This window comes from Dromaius novaehollandiae, chromosome 5 (assembly GCF_036370855.1).
Source record: "Dromaius novaehollandiae isolate bDroNov1 chromosome 5, bDroNov1.hap1, whole genome shotgun sequence".
NCBI lineage: Eukaryota > Metazoa > Chordata > Aves > Casuariiformes > Dromaiidae > Dromaius > Dromaius novaehollandiae.
The window spans coordinates 14,269,098-14,285,152 of NC_088102.1; the positions used below are offsets into that span (position 1 = coordinate 14,269,098).

General features: G+C 40.2%; 1 protein-coding gene across 1 annotated transcript; it reads left to right on the forward strand.

Moving 5' to 3' along the window:
• The first annotated feature begins 64 nt into the window (after window positions 1-64).
• Window positions 65-9,714, forward strand: SLC25A29 (solute carrier family 25 member 29). Its single transcript, XM_026111369.2, has 4 exons — window positions 65-240; window positions 1,744-1,787; window positions 6,559-6,642; window positions 7,348-9,714. Exons 1-4 carry the CDS (start codon window positions 207-209, stop codon window positions 8,089-8,091), a joined length of 906 nt encoding a protein of 301 aa, XP_025967154.2. The 5' UTR covers window positions 65-206; the 3' UTR covers window positions 8,092-9,714.
• Window positions 9,715-16,055: the final 6,341 nt, after the last annotated feature.

The following is a 16,055-nucleotide window of genomic DNA, read 5'->3' on the forward strand; positions in this document are numbered from 1 at the left end:
AGTGGCGACGGGCGGCGGGGGGGAGTCGCCCGGCCGCCCACCGCCCCCCTGCCGAAGCGGGGCGGTCCGCGGCGGCCCGGCCCCTCGGCGCGGCGGGGGCGGTAGAAAGGACGGCGCGGCGCGGCGCGGCGCGGCGGCGGCAGCGGTGCGCGGTGGCAGGCAGGGCCGCGCCGGGCCGGGCCCCGCCGCGCAGCCAGGGTGCCGGCATGGCTCTGGACTTCCTCGCGGGATGCGTCGGCGGTGAGGAGAGGGGCCGGGGGGTTGCGCGCCCGCGGAGGGGGAGGCGCCGCGGCGGGGAGCCCTCCGCAGCCTGCGGGAAACCCGCCGCCGCGCTGTGCGGGCGGAGGCGCTGCGCGCACCCGGCGGAGCCGGGCTGAGCCCGCGGAGCCGCGCCGGGAAACGCGGCCGCTGCAGGGCGGGGGCTGCCGGTTCCGCGGCCGCGCTGCGGCGCGGGGAGCCGGGGCCGTGCGGAGCCTGCGGCGAGCGGCGGCCCCTGGGAGCGCTGCGGGGGCTGCGGAGAGGCAGCAGCAGGCTCAGGGAGCCCTCCGAGCTGGAGACGTTTCCAGCCTAGGGTTACATCATCAGGACAACGCATATATATGCTTATCTTATTCTCGCTGTTCCCTAGGTATCTGCTTATGGCCATTTTATTTTTTTTTAATTTTAGCAGCTGTTAAATCCCACCCAGGAGAAGACCTTTTATTCACGCATCTTCTCAATTATTTGTCTTTTGTCATTCTCCTTGCCAGCCTGCCGGGGAGATGGTTTTGCATCTTCCGTCTGACTTCATCCTAGCTCTCTGTCTTGCAAGGATGGACTCCCGCGCAGTCAGTTGTTCAGTTGGTCTTTTCACGCTGAACACAGACAGTGCATATGGCTGATTTTGCGACTTAGACTATCTTGCGCATCTGCTGCTCCTTGCAGTGTCCTTGAACAACCTGGACTCCTTCATCCTTTTGTACGGGCATAGAAGGGGTGTTGCATTTCTGCCACATCTCCTTGGGGGGGGGGAGGGCGGGGGGAAGCACCGTATCATTCTGCAAGTGTGAGGGTACACCAAGGCACTGTTTGTACTTCTTGCTGTTGTCCGAGGTCATAAATAGATTTAACTTTCATTTTGGCTCACTGAAACATGGAGCTAGAGCATCCCTTGTTTTGAGCTAGTACTTGTGTCTTTTGATGCAAAATGCATGCATTCAGATTAGAGTTAACTAAGGGGTCAACCTATGACTTTCAAAAATTCCTTTGATACTAGAATCAAACATTTTGGGCAATGCATGCTCTTTCTGCAGGTGCTGCTGTCACATCTGGGAAGGCTGAGAGCAGACAGCAGGGGTTTTCTTGCTCCTTTACAGAAGCCTGCAGATTTTCTACACTTCCACAGAGTAAAGATGGCATGTACACAAAATGTTCTGCTTCAAAGGAAATCTGTAATTTCTGTCTGCTGGACTTGTTTTTGGTCAAAGCCAGGAATAGCTGTTGCATCTCCCATGCGACGTAGCTTGGTAGTCATACACCTCACCCCTGTCTGGACCTCAGCAGCTTGACTAAAGCATAAAGGCATCCAGTAATTGCCTAAAGGCCTGAACTTGGATTGCTATCTTCTGACTTGCTATTACGCTTCTTAGCTGGCCTACCAACAACACCGCATACTTCTACCTAAGATTAGTACTCACGCTAGGATGACTGCAGCCCAGCTCCAGGAAGAAAACAGTCATAAATGTACCCTTTGTTTTGTTTCAGGTGCTGCTGGAGTGCTTGTAGGACACCCATTTGACACCGTTAAGGTGGGTTCATTCTGAAATACTTTTGTCTTTAGGTAGAAAATTTGAAGTTTTTCCAGGGAATGGGAGAGGAAAGAAACCCCCAGATACTGTAGAAGCTATGACAAAGCTTGGAGCGAGCCTCTTGAACTATTGTTTATAGACTTGCAGAGTCTCCAGATCTTCAGAAGTGAAAAATTTTTGTGTGTATAACTCAACTCTGTAATGTGACACAAGCTGGCCTAAACCACAAGTTCATCAATATAATAACATCAGTACATTTGAAAATATGATCTTGCATTTAACTTCATTTTGTTCTAAGCTTGTTTCTCTGCAGCTGTTTATCACTAACTGCTAAAACAGCCTGTACCTGCATTTGTAACTCAAACCTTGGTTACTAGGTTGAAAATGTTGTTCTTGTTGTTTTTTCCCAAGCTCTGCTACTTACTCTTCAAGCATTAATTTGTTATACTAGCCAATGGGTTTAAGTGTACAAATACCCATAGCATGAAGCTTGTCCAGAGCCTTTTTCCTCCCTTTAGGAATTATTTTTGAAGGGTGGGTTTTTTTGTTTTTTTTTTTTTTTTTCAAACTTTCCAAGCAAAAATTGATTTATTTACTTATTTTTCTGACAGTCCTGTGGTGATATGTGTTATGCATGATTATACTAAGAGTAGCTAAGCTGTTCAAAGATAGTATTTTCTGGAAATTTTTAAGGTCTTATGGAAGGCCCTTCAACCAGGACCCCTAGTGTTCAAGCCCATTTCTCAAAATGGGATGATGACTTAAGTCACTTTTTGCCAGTCTTATCCAAAGTCTCTCACTGGAAGAATAGAACAGGGACTCCAGTATATTCACTACTAAATTAATACACCAGATCACTTGACTGCAGCAGACAGCATGCCACTCACTATAGCTATATTTAGAACAGGTCTACCCTACTGAATTTAGCTGTGTGAAGGGCTGATGGTATTACAGAGGCCATCACCCTATTCTAGCCACACAGGAAAATCTGTTCTGCATTGATTTAACTAGCTAGTGGATAGTTCTTATCTGTCAAGTGCAAGCTGTTCAAATAGTTAATACTGTATACATGTTTCTCAGCCTATGATAAATTTGACTGTTAAGTAATTCAGTTGAATTCCAGTAAATATTTTTAGGAGTTGTATTATCCAGACTTGCACTTTTTCAGGCAGTACAGAGAGGGCTGTCTCTTTCTCGCTCTTCCTCCTCCTCCTGCAAAGTCTTATGTGCTTAACTTAAGGTGACAGGTCATTTCACTGAAGCCAGCAAAACTACTAAAATTCTGTGCTCAGACTAAAGTTAAGCATGTTTTTGTTCTTTTCTTTTTCAAGTGGAACAACTTATAGTGCATGAAACTAAACATTTAAGCATCTGCAAAATTGGGGCTCTAGTGCTAGTAGTTCTAGCAGCTGTATTAATGCAAAATAAGACCCGTGTTGGCTTCAGGAAAAGCAGCTTGATATACAGTAGAGGAGAACAGTTTGTTTCCAGATGATTTAAATCACTTTATGAAATCCAGGGTGGCACTCTATTTTCATACGATTAGAAGGGACAGCATTATCTACCCCTTGTTACAGAAAATAGTTGTGTTATTAGGTGGCATAGTCACTACTGTATGTGGGAGACGTAACACTAAAACTGGTCTCTTAAAAAATAAAGACATTGTATAAGTTGTTGTGTATGTATATGTGTTAAGATTAACCCTTTTTATAGTTCCACAGTGTTTGAAGGGCTAGTTGATAGCTGCATTAGATTTTATGGTTTTAACCTAACTGAACAATGGAAAAGCTGCATAGATCAAGCTAGAATTTTACTTCCACCTTGACTTTAAGGGTTTTTTGCCAGTGATCATGTTTCACACGGACCAAATATGAGAGGGGGGGAGGGGGATGGTGGGACACGCAGGGAGAGATTAAATCTTTGAAGTTGCACTGAGAAACCCACAACTGAGCTGATCTCAGAAATGGCAAACTCTCTATCCCTGGTTTGTTGATGAAATGTTTAAAATTGCTTTTTTGCTTTTAACTGCCTTTACTTTCTGAGCTAGGGGCTGTCTTCATTAACAGCAAAAGTGTTACTTTGTTGTAGATGACAGATAAGCCTCATCACGGGAGAGTTACCTAGTAAGTATAGCCCAGGTGAACACTTCTGTTTCTCTCAGTCTTAATTTATTCCAAAATGTATTAGTTCAAATAAAAATCTAAAAGACGTATGAAGCTTTTTCCCCTTTTATTTTTGAATTGATGTGTCCCTCTTATATAGCTGTGACATGGAGGGAGCGGGGTTTAAATATCCCTTTTTCTAATATAAAGTCTTATTCTGGACCTTCTGCCTGGTATGCATTCCTCCCTTCCACACACAGTGGCTCTAAAACTGGGCATCAGGCACAGTGCTGTTGAGCTCTTCTCCATTACATACGCTCAAAACTTCATTGCTCAAGAACTTCTAGATCACTTCACGTGCTATTAATTTTTGTTTGTTTGTTTAGTCTTGGATACCTTTGTACAAATCTTTAGTGATGATAAATTACAGCATGTTACTACTGGACATAAAGCCTCAGTAACAATGATTTCAGTAAGGAGAAAGCAAGATGAAAGGACACAGTGGTCATTGGCAATGAAGAGAATAGAGGGCTTAACTTTGTAAATGATCCATCTTCTTATAGTTGTACATGCTAAATAAGAGCTTGTTGAATATGGCAGTAATAGCCATGACATAAATAGTTTAATATACATTTATCACCTTACCTGGCACTTTGCCAATCCATGTACCCCAGGTGATTAGCACTGTGCTCAAATTAAAGATCTGTTTTTTTCCATTCTTAGACTTGGAGTGTCAGTACTTTAACTTTCCAAATATTTAAACCTATAACAAGGCTTAATTAGTATTTCACAAATTATTTAGGCAAAAAGAATGGAAGCTATATGGCAGTAGGAAATTCAATCTATATGCAGCATATCACTAATTCTAAACTACTTAAGACAAGTGTATAGAAGAGTTAAAATAATGAGGTTCTTAAGCTGTAATTCTCCCAAGGCCCATACATTTGGAAGTCCCCTGACTTCACAACCTGGGTTTGAAACAATAGCAGTAAAACTGTAAATATGCCTTGGTTTGGGGCAAATATGAAAGCTTGTTCAGAGTCTATGACTTTGCTGATAGGGCTGCTTCTTGAGCAGTTTTAACAACATTCCCCTCCCCCAACCACCCTCCCACACACCTGAGAAAGCCCACCCCTGTACTCAAACCTCACTCTGAGTAACAAAGACTTTTTCTTTGATTCCTACTGCAAGCCTACTTTTAACTCTAAGATATTTTAAAACCCTGTTACACCTTGAAAGGCTTGATGTGATCATAGCATTGGAGTTTGGCTGGTATACACTAGTGTATATACTAAAGAGACACTGAAACTAGTTTTGATTTACACAACTTAAAATGACATGCTGTAGTTATGTCAAAAACACTAATACTGGAACTTTTTTTTTTTCCCTTACCTGTAAGAACGCTAACCTCAGTATGGAATTCAGACAAACCATGTCCCCAAATCCATTCTGGACCTACATCACTTTAAGGGTCTTTCATTGTTGTTGTGGTGGTGGTGCTGCTTGCTTTAGACAGATAAAAACATTTTAAGGTCAGAAATCTTCCATATAGACCCGATAATCTTTTATTTCGTTTAAAGTGAGAGTTTTGAAATTTTTTGCCCTGGAGTTGCAGCAGCATTGAATGACTGATAAACATCATCTCCGAGAAATATTAAAGCTCTCCATGCTGGAAATCAAAGACAGATTTCTAACGTTACCAATCCAGCAAATTCAATCTGACTTTATTGCAGTATAGGGCTTTGCATGAACTAGGTAGCTCTGAGCCTTGTTTTCAGGTCCGATAGACAAATTAGTGGGAAAAATGGAATTGGACTTCTTCATTAAAGGTTAAAAAGTATCTAGAAAATGGGCCTGTCTCTTAATGTCACCAGTTACAGTAGCATCAATCTGTCCTGCAGAACATACTATTTCAGTTTTGGAGAAGCTAATTGATTATCTGAGCTGTAAATTAAATAGGAATTATATACTGTATTGTGTATGGTAGACGGAACACCTAACAATAAAGGTCTGAAATAGTCACAACCTCCTGAATTGTTTGCTTTCAGCAGGTTAAAAAACAGACTAAGATTTAAAGGGACAAGTGGTTTTTTATTCCTTTTCTTGTACAATGTAAGATATCTTAAGAGTCTCTTCCCATCTGCTCTCTGAAAAATAAGATCCCAGTTAAGTGTCCCAAGTCTAGCAGGCAGAGACACTAGATTTTTTGTTATTGTTGAAAGTCTCCATTCTTCTAAAATCATCCCTATTTAATGATAAACTTGTAAATAAATTTTTATAAAATGCTATGTGCTATCAGGTTTGTACAGATATTACCTAGCATTGACAGAAGTATTCTTGGCAGCTAGAGAAAGAAAGTACTTGTTCTAGCTAGTACTGGAAAACTTCTATCTGAAATTCTAGAGATGGTATACCCTGTTGTACTTCCACATACTGTTTTTCTAATTTTTCACAAAAAGTTGAGTTAATAATCCTCCTCCCTTCATATTTTTGCCCTGAAAAATCATTCAAAACCCTTACAGAATATTTTAAATGATTTTGCACATATGGCATTCTAGTGCCCAGTCCGTGCTCTTGCATATGTATACATTGCTATATGTACAAGACACTAGTTTACCAATTACACTGCTTTTGACATACAAATCAGTATCTTGTACAACTTTTTACAGGTTCGTCTACAAGTTCAAAACATAGAGAAACCTCTCTATCGTGGGACCTTCCATTGCTTTCAGTCCATCATAAAGCAAGAATCTGTGAGTACAAAATTAATGCCTTTTAAATTTTGTGTCTTTGTATATTTTGTATCACAAGGGTGGGAAAACTATTCAAAAAAACCTGCAAATATTGCAGAAGAAAACTATATTATGAACCTGACTTGACAGTAGAACAGATATTGTAGTTTTGGCACACAACTAAGTATTTTATACCAGAGTTCTCAGGCTTGGGTGCTTATGTTCAGAAGTTTGCCCAAAACTTCCTTAAAAAGATCACTAGGCTGGAAGTTTAAATTTTGACTTGAAATACTTAACTCTTTAAATAAGATAATTAGTTACTTGAATAACTAATTTACAGAGAATGCAAGCAATCTAAGCAATGAGTGAATAAATTGTTTTTCTGCTGAACCTGTAAGACTAAAAGGATAGCCTTAGGCTTTTAGCTATTAAGAAAAAAAACCTGAACTATATATAATTTCATAGTCAATCAAGATAAAGTTTTCTGGAAATTTTCTGAAAATGTACAAGTATGTATTCATACTGCTAGAAATGTTATATTAAGATGTTTGTGTCTTAGGCAGCAATCAAATTACTGCTTATTGCAAAGCAAGATTGTACTGATCTACTGGCTACCTTTAGGATGTTAAAACACAAGTAAGAACCAGAAAGTACATTTTCTGGACAGTTTCAGGAGATTATCAACATCGTTATTAAAGAAAGGTTTTTTCTTCCTTCTTCCCCCAGGCTTTTGGACTCTATAAAGGTATTGGGTCACCAATGATGGGACTTACCTTCATTAACGCACTTGTATTTGGTGTACAAGGAAATACACTTCGTGCTCTTGGAAAAGACACTCCTCTAAACCAGTTTATTGCAGGGTCAGCCGCAGGGGCTATTCAGTGTGTCATCTGTTGTCCTATGGAGTTAGCAAAGACAAGAATGCAGCTTCAAGGAACAGGTGAATACAAATTGAAGATGAAGAACTACAAAAATTCTCTGGATTGTTTGGTCAAAATCTATCGAAAGGAAGGGCTGAGGGGTATCAACAGGGGCATGGTCTCTACATTCATAAGAGAGACACCAAGCTTTGGCTTTTACTTCCTGACCTATGACTGTATGACCAGATACTTAGGCTGTGAAGCTGAAGACAGTTATATTATTCCCAAACTGCTGTTTTCTGGAGGGATGTCAGGAATTGTATCCTGGCTCTCAACCTACCCTGTGGATGTGATCAAATCCCGGCTTCAAGCAGATGGAGTTGGTGGAGTCACACAGTACAATGGCATTCTAGACTGTGTCAGAAAGAGTTACCATGATGAAGGCTGGAGGGTGTTTACAAGAGGTCTTACTTCTACACTTCTCCGTGCTTTTCCTGTCAATGCAGCCACTTTTGCTACTGTCACTGTGTTCCTCATGTATATGAGGTCAGAAGGCGACCTTCGCGAATGTGAGCCAGGTCCAGCAATCCAGCAGCCTTCGAGTTTGTGAATATTGTTTTTGTTCTTTTGATCCAAAGCCCATTTGTTTCTTTTAATGTAAACACTTGACCTGAAGAAGTGGTGTAAATATACTCTCTCTCTGTAAAAATTCCTAAATGTGTCAAAATTAGGGTTTCATCTCATCACTTGTACAAGCAGCATATGGCCTTACTAAGGACTTAATATCTAATAGTATCCAAATAAGATGGGGACCTGCCTTTAGAAAGTACTGTACAGATACTGCTATGTCTCCAGAATAGGATCTGGAGGACACCATAGTACCAGAAATCAGGTTTTCTTCCACCCATGTTCTGAGTGACTGAGTTGAATCAAATGCAGAAGTGTTTTCAGAAAAGAAATGTTCTTTTTGTATATGACAGGGATAAGTATAGTCCTCTAAGGTGAAGCAGGGGGAGAGGAAATTAAATGTTGACAGCATTTTGCAGGTAACCCTGAACTGTTCAAGACATGGAAGAACATTCAGCTAGCCATGTGCTTTACTTTTCCTCTGCTTTTATGTCAGTGGTTTTAGTAGCATCTTTGTTCATATTTGTTTGTTAAGAACTGATTTGTTCCTAAGCTACTCCCTCACCTTTCAGCTTTGCTTAAATATCTGAAGTGCAAACAGAGTTAGCATCTTTACTCATGTGCACTTGTTTGTTTAAATTTCAAGTCTAGTAAGGATTTAGGATAATTCAAAGCTAGCAAAATTGATGTTCTTTGTCTTCACCTTTATTTCTTATTTGGTGGGTGCACAGAATGTATTAACCAGCTTCAGCCCAAGTAGACTTTGTTCTCTGAAGTTTGTAACTTGGTACCACTTCTCTGAAAGTGCAGCATAGCAGCCAGCGCTGTGTAGAAATCAAAGTCCTACCTGTGTTACTGCTCATAACTTAGTGGGTGCAATGTTAGCTTAGCAGCTTGAAGTACTTTAGAAATATGTACATCTTTAGCAGTGGAGGTTTCACACCTTTCCAGAAAATAGGGGTGCAAGTGCCTGAAATGGTTAGTGTTCAATACACTTGCATTATGAATTTAAACAATACTGGTTTTTAAGAGGTTAGTTATAGTGCTACCAGAAGGAAGACTGAAAAGGGTTTTGGAGAATTTTCTCGTTACATTAATCTACTTTAATATTTTTAGCAGTCCATTCAAGATGGATTACTGTATTCTAAGAGCTATAAACAGTTATTTAACATTTGGAATAAGAACCACACACATTTGGCACAAATAGCCAGGAGAAAGCAGTGCATGTGTGTGGGGAGGGTTGGGGGAACCTTTCAGAAGTATCAAGCTAGCTCAGTAAGTACAACTTGTTACACTTTTGCTTGGGACATGTGCAATATGTGTTTAATTTATATGGATTTTCTAAAGAAACCTTAATTCATAGCATTTTGCACTGTAACAAAGCATGCTGGAGAAACCTGTAAAACTGGTATGTCTTTTTATACCTTGGAGGTATGTCGGATGTTTTAGTGCCTACTTGCACTGAGATTCAAATTGAATGTTAAACATGTCTACTAAGCTGCATATGCACAACAATTCAAAGCAAAGAATTTACACCTTTGTACAGTGGTCTGTAATTATTGTATACAAAACTGAGGGAATAAATTTTTAAAAAATTTTGACTTTAGTTCCTTTAAGTTTCTTGTGGTATGTTTGTGTGCTTCTTCCTTGTTTTAGGCACAGCTTGCAAGAGTAGCGTTTCTGGCTTTTGCCTGAAGAAACTTGTTCTCCATCTGCTTTCCATGCACGCCCAGGAAGGAAAGTCCCTTGAGTATATCAGTTTCTTGAAGTAAACAAGGGAAGTTGCCTTGTTTCTTCAAATTGATTTTTTCAGTGAATACCTTATTTGAAGGTATTATAGCAGTTTACTAAGAGAACAATCCTACTTTTAGAGCAAGCAAATTGGCAGGGTGCTTGGCCCGTTCATACTCTGCATTTATTCAGTCTAAGTGGTGCTGATCTGGACCAAGGCTGCACAGCTGCAGAAATCAAGGCTAGACTTGCATCAGAATCAACTACCCAGTCTGCCAAGGGAGCTGTTCGCACCTGAATCAGTAGTGCTCAGCTCAGAGCTGCACAAGTTTGACTACGAGCTTCGTTAACCTTCAACATTTTTATTCTATGCTCATTCAGTTTTTCATGACATTTTTATCTGCATTCTGTTCAACTGTCAGAGATGGTCTCTTTAAAGGGTACATGCTGCACATGGAGTTTTTTCCCCTTACTAAGGTGGATAATTAGGCCTCAGCACTGTCATTTTGTATTCCCAGTTTAGATTTACTCTGTCCAGACTGTAATAGAGCAATTAGCCCTCAGAGAAAAGCATCAATATTCCAAATGAAAAAGCCCCACTGGAAAAGCTGGATGATGGGGTTTGTGACCTATGAAAAAGATCATTGCTGGCAGGAAGCAAGGTCAGGTCCTGGCTCCACTAATTTATCTTTCTAAAGGGTAGAATACACTTAACTGAAATAAACTCTGTCAAGGATCAGTTTGCTCGAAAAGGGAAAGGCCACCACTTCTCCAACTAACCATGACAAGGGACAGTTCTATTCAAGTACTTGTTGCTCCTGCTGAGAGAACACAAACTTTGAACTATGGCGCAAAACAAGGACTTGGAATAAGTGAATAGTTTCTTTGGGAAGACAACCCCTACAAGACAGTAGCATCAATAAACCAGAAAGGGCTACATAGTACTTTATTCGATACTTGCTAAAACAGTCTTTCCAGAAAATCATTCATCAGGATCATATGGATCAGTAGCAGATAATGGAGATTACTGATGCAGCATGATAAGAAAGTTTAAAAAGAGGGTAAAAGCCAGCCTGTAACCTATCCTGATGTCAACTGCTTGAAACCTGTGCTTCATCTAACTGTTAAATCAAGCTGAGCAACAGCCCATCTTTTTGACATGATTCAATATTTGAAATTGTTTTACATTTCAGTGAGCAGTACTACTACTGGACAATCCAGCTTAAGTTATCTCCCTCCATTTCAAATGAGTGTTAAAATCTCTATTCAAGGGGTCTATAAAAGGTAACAAAGTTCAGGTTAAGCTCATTGTAACAGGGCTCTGAACCTACCGAGGAAGGTTCCAGGTCCACCCAAAGAAAAAAAAACAAAAAACAAAAACCCCCACATTATTCTAGTGCTCCATCCCACAGTACTGCTACACTGGTCTGCCTGCTCCCTTTGAACAACTGTAAGAGAAGACAGGACACTGCCACACCAAATTTAGTCAACCAGCAGCATCTTTGATATTTTTAAGTGGTACCACTGAGTAGAATACTGCTGCTAATCAGGCTAATATAACCACTCGGGCAGTGGTTATATTCTCCCTACTACACTTCTGATACATCTGCCCATTCAGCTACATCGGACAAAACTGTGTTCTGCCTCCCCACAGGCCCGTTCCCACAAGCATCATGACACTGGGTAGGAGAAGCTCTACTAATATCCAACAGAAGGGAATCAGAAGGTAGAATCCATCTAATATCCATTCTGCTTGGGAATAGCCAGGCCATCAGCTAGCGCAATGCTCCGAACTATTACACATGTATCACTCAGCTTGCAGACTAAAAGGGGAAGATAAGGAGGCATGAGGGGAGTTAGCAGACACTGGTTGGAACAGGAGGTATTACAGTAGAGGCATCACCAAAGAAAGTATAGAGAGAAGAGAGAGAGGAAAAAAAAAAGATACAGCTCACAAAGCCATTGGAGATCAGATTTCCTTAGCTCTTTTTTTTCCAGGAAACAACCATTTTAGGTATTCATACCTTCCCTTGTAAAGCCAGCTATCAGCTTCAGGTTCCAAATGAGTTGAATGAGAATCTCAGGATTAAGGTCAGTAATCTGTGACAAAAATCTCTCAGAGCAGGCCTCAGACAGACAATACTAAAGCAGCTTTCATCTAAAGATCTCAAAAGAGCTCCACACACTACACTTGTGCCCAAAACCAAACTGGCAATTACCACTCTTCAAAGAGCTGTATGGAGAGGTACAGCAGAGCTCAGGAGAAGTAGCAGCCAACAATATCTGTGCTACTTCATTATAATCAAGCCACAGTGCTGTAATCTTTCTTTGACCCACCCTGTTATTGAATTACACGTGGCAGAAAACTAGCACAAGACAGAAAAGTGAACATGTACACAACCCCAGCATACAGAAAATAGAAAGCTTTGACCTGAAGTCCCAGGAAAGTCGAGGTAACTTCTAAACAAGTTTGAACATGGAGAACTCCCATACTATAAAAGTGTTCCAGTGACAAGTCCTGGCTTTGGAAAGTGTATGTTGTTGAGTACTAAGTTTTAAAGAGGTCATTGTAGAAAAACTACTATGCTGAAATTAAACACATTTATTACGTCTGCCATGACAACATGACAGAATTCTTGTTTTATTTGTTTTCTCTTCATTGCCTTTCTTTGCATGTAGTATTTTTGTTTTGTCTTGTTTTTTACAGCTCACATAATGAAAAACTATATTACTCCATGTATGAAAATATGTACATTGTACGTATAGGACAGGGAGCATACTGAGATAGTTAAGACAAATATAAAAGTTGACCTTGCAGAGAAGAAACGTGCTTATTCTGTGAAATTAAATAGATTTACTGTTGGACTGGTAAACAAGTGTTAACAGCTGCTGTTAGTCAGACTTTTGATCTGCAGATAGTTAACGAACAACATAAAGGGCAGAAATCCCTTTTCTACCTTGCAAGCAGCCAGAGAAACTTACCAAGGCAACATGCCATATCAAACACTACAGTCATGAAGACAGATGAAGGATCTAGGCGATCATACGACTCCAGAAGGCACCGCAAGCAAGCAAAGAACCAGAGGGTCAAGCCTACTGCAGATAGGTTTTGAAAACATGAGAAAGAAAACTGTTTGTTTCAGTGTTCAGGTCAACAGGAATTTATCTATGTTCATGGGCAGTGGCGGGGGGAAGGCAGAGGAAAATAACCTATTTTCATCCTCTCAATGCAACTGTTTCATAATTTTTGTCCCAATGCTGTCCCTACTGGGTAGGAAAATATTTATCATTAACAACAAGAAGAAAACATGCAAAAAATTAGAGTTCATATGCATAATAGTACATACAATATGCAGTAAAAGCTTTGTCTACTCAGCTTAGTGTCAGTTTTCACCAATTTGCTTTAAAATTCAATATGAAGTGATTTGACCTAGAATGTGATTTAAAACTAGACAGTTTGATCAGAAAATAAATTCTAAGCAACCAAGGCAAGGTCTGTAGTAAAAAATAATACCCTCAAAAAAATGAGTTGATATCATTGGAAGAGAGACAAATTTTAATGCACACAAATCATTTTCAGGTCTATAAAGTTTTACATCTACAGTTTAATTGCTTCTTGATATCATTCATTATTATCAATCAACTGCTTTCCCCTCACTTAGAAAGAAAAATCTCATTTTTTTTATTATAACAGTAAAAATGGATTGTACCGCTTCAACCATATCCATGTTTCTATTGATAGAATACTAAACTTGTAATGAAAATGGACCTCACGGTCTGCTAATGCACTGTTTGCTACAAATATTACATAAATAAGAAGAACTGTTGCTAGAGTAAGTTGGCCTGGCTAGGCCGAGGTTGGTATGAAAGAAAAAATTAATACTCTTTTTCTAGAATCTGACCTAGTTGTTGTCTCAAGTAGAGATTTATTCTAGATTAGCAATATTCAAGTGTACCAGCCAAGCAAGCCATGTACCTTTATCTCGTGGCAGGCAAAAGCTGCATACTAGAGTTCCTTCTCTGTAACAAAGCGAAAATTACCTAGGTTGATTGTAAGATGGAAGAAGAGTTGGCCTAAAGCATTTGCTTTACTGAACACGTACCATGCAACACATACTTGCTTTTAGTAAGGGCAGGAAATCCTGGGAAAGCTGGCTGGCAGTTTGTAGCTTCTCCTACCGGTCCATCTAGCTCACAGCCTATTTCTAAGTAATGCCTAAGGGAAAGTTCAGTGAGAGATGGCCTGACACACTGTTCTGGGAGGACACATATAGGCCTTAGGATATCTCTTCTGAAGTTCCAGAGGTCCCTTTCAGAGATTATGAGAAGGTATCCCTCACTGTAGGTGGTACTTAGTATGCGAAAACCTCATTCTCCCACGATACCAGTCTCTACTCACTCCAAAAGAGGCATTTAGACATATTTTCATGTAAGGAAGAATGTGTAGTAAAAACAGGCTAACAAAAAATTTCAGCTTATTAACTGCAATTAAAAGGAGGTAAGCAAAAATAGACCTCTTACCCTTACTTTCCTCCAGGCAGATAGCTGCTTCTCTGCCATTTCAGAAGTGAGGGACCATACACTTTCATTTCACACTGTGGAAAAAACGGAGGTACTACATACACCACAAACACCTCCCATAGCTGACAGGATTGTTAGTCCAATGCCTAATGCTGTTAGGACTGATGCAACAAAACTTCCTTTAACCAAAAAAAAAAAAAAAACCCAAACAAACAAAAAAAAACCCCACACAGAAAAACCTAACTTACCCCTGCAAGAGGAAAGATTAAAAACAAAAATAAAACAAACAAAACCAAAACAAAAACAACAAGGGAAAACCTGAAGACCTGCAACAGTATTACTATTCCTTACAATCTAGTTCCAAACAAGAAATATTTGTATGCATTTTCAACCTATGGGGGTCATGGGCTTCATATAAACCTATGGCAGTTTCAGTCAAAGCACTGGGTACCTAATTAAGGGATAAAGTTACAGTTAATTAGTTATATCTTTCCCACGCAAGGGGATCTTCAGCTCCATGAATTTAGTATTGATGAGAAGCACCAATAATCAAAATCCTTCCAAAATGAGATGCAAGAAATTTGAGTCACTACTTTAAAAGAAAACAAAAGGCATTGTTCTAAACCAGAGTTTGACTGGAAAGACTGAAGGATTCCATGCCCAAAGGCCAGTCTTGCAGAGGAAAAAAATGTATTAAGTTGACACACAAGCTGTATCATGTCACATGTTAGGTAGTCACAAATTAAATTTAGCAAGCCAAAATTGCTATTGGCAATATTAGTGAGGTCTTTGGCAAATACCTTGCAGCTCTGAAGGACAGCTGACTACGAACCAGTAAGTCGTTCCACAAACACGGAAACTAATAAAATAGTATTTCCTATGGATTTGTCTCGCAGCTGATGACACGAGCTTTGCTGAAGTACGTCAGGACATATCCAGTCATCAAGCTTTTCTCTGGATGGATTTTCCATTATTTAACAGGAAGTCCAGCTTATGCCCCAGTCTCTCTCTGCTCTATAGTTATCTCAAAATGTATCTGTTATTCACAAATAACGTCCCTTTTAAATACACTTTTTTTTTTTGTGGGCCTGCTCCAGAGAGAGAACCAGTTTAGTGGAGAGGCAGTTTTGATTCTCTCATGAACAGCAATGCTGGACTATCTGACGCAGCATCTATTCTGAAAACCTCTGAATGGCCTCGCAAACATTACGAACAACACGCTAGAAGAAAGTCAAACTCTGAGGGCCTAACTGCCTCCAGGGAATCCACCTGAACAGTTCTGTAGCAACCTCTGGAAGTCACTGCTGGAGCAAAGCATTGGTATTTTATAGGTGTATCAGCGAACCAAAAGGGTTCAAAGCATATTCATTTCCACTTTTCTCTTTGAAGATACTTGATACTAATTTTGGATGCAAGGGTCCCCTAAAAATACAACGAGATGCATGTCACTCTGAAGGGTTTTTTATCCACATTTCAAACATACCGTTGCTCTGATGGTTCTTTTAATGAACACGAGGTGCACTTGGGACTGTCAGAAGTCAGAACGAAGTTGTATTTCTTACTTTCACGCTGGTGTGTGGGAAAGCTGCTCTTTGACACTGACACGTTCAAAGTCTGTCAAGGCCTTCTTTCCTGAACAACACAGGACCTCCTCTCCCCACCATCTTGTTCTCATAGAAGCAGACTAACACTCTG

Coding starts and splice junctions, on each gene's coding strand:
- SLC25A29 (XM_026111369.2), top strand. CDS start 207: ATGGCTCTGGACTTCCTCGCGGGATGCGTCGGCG. Junction 1,788..6,558: donor ACCCATTTGACACCGTTAAG/GTGGGTTCATTC, acceptor AACTTTTTACAG/GTTCGTCTACAAGTTCAAAA. Junction 6,643..7,347: donor CCATCATAAAGCAAGAATCT/GTGAGTACAAAA, acceptor TTCTTCCCCCAG/GCTTTTGGACTCTATAAAGG.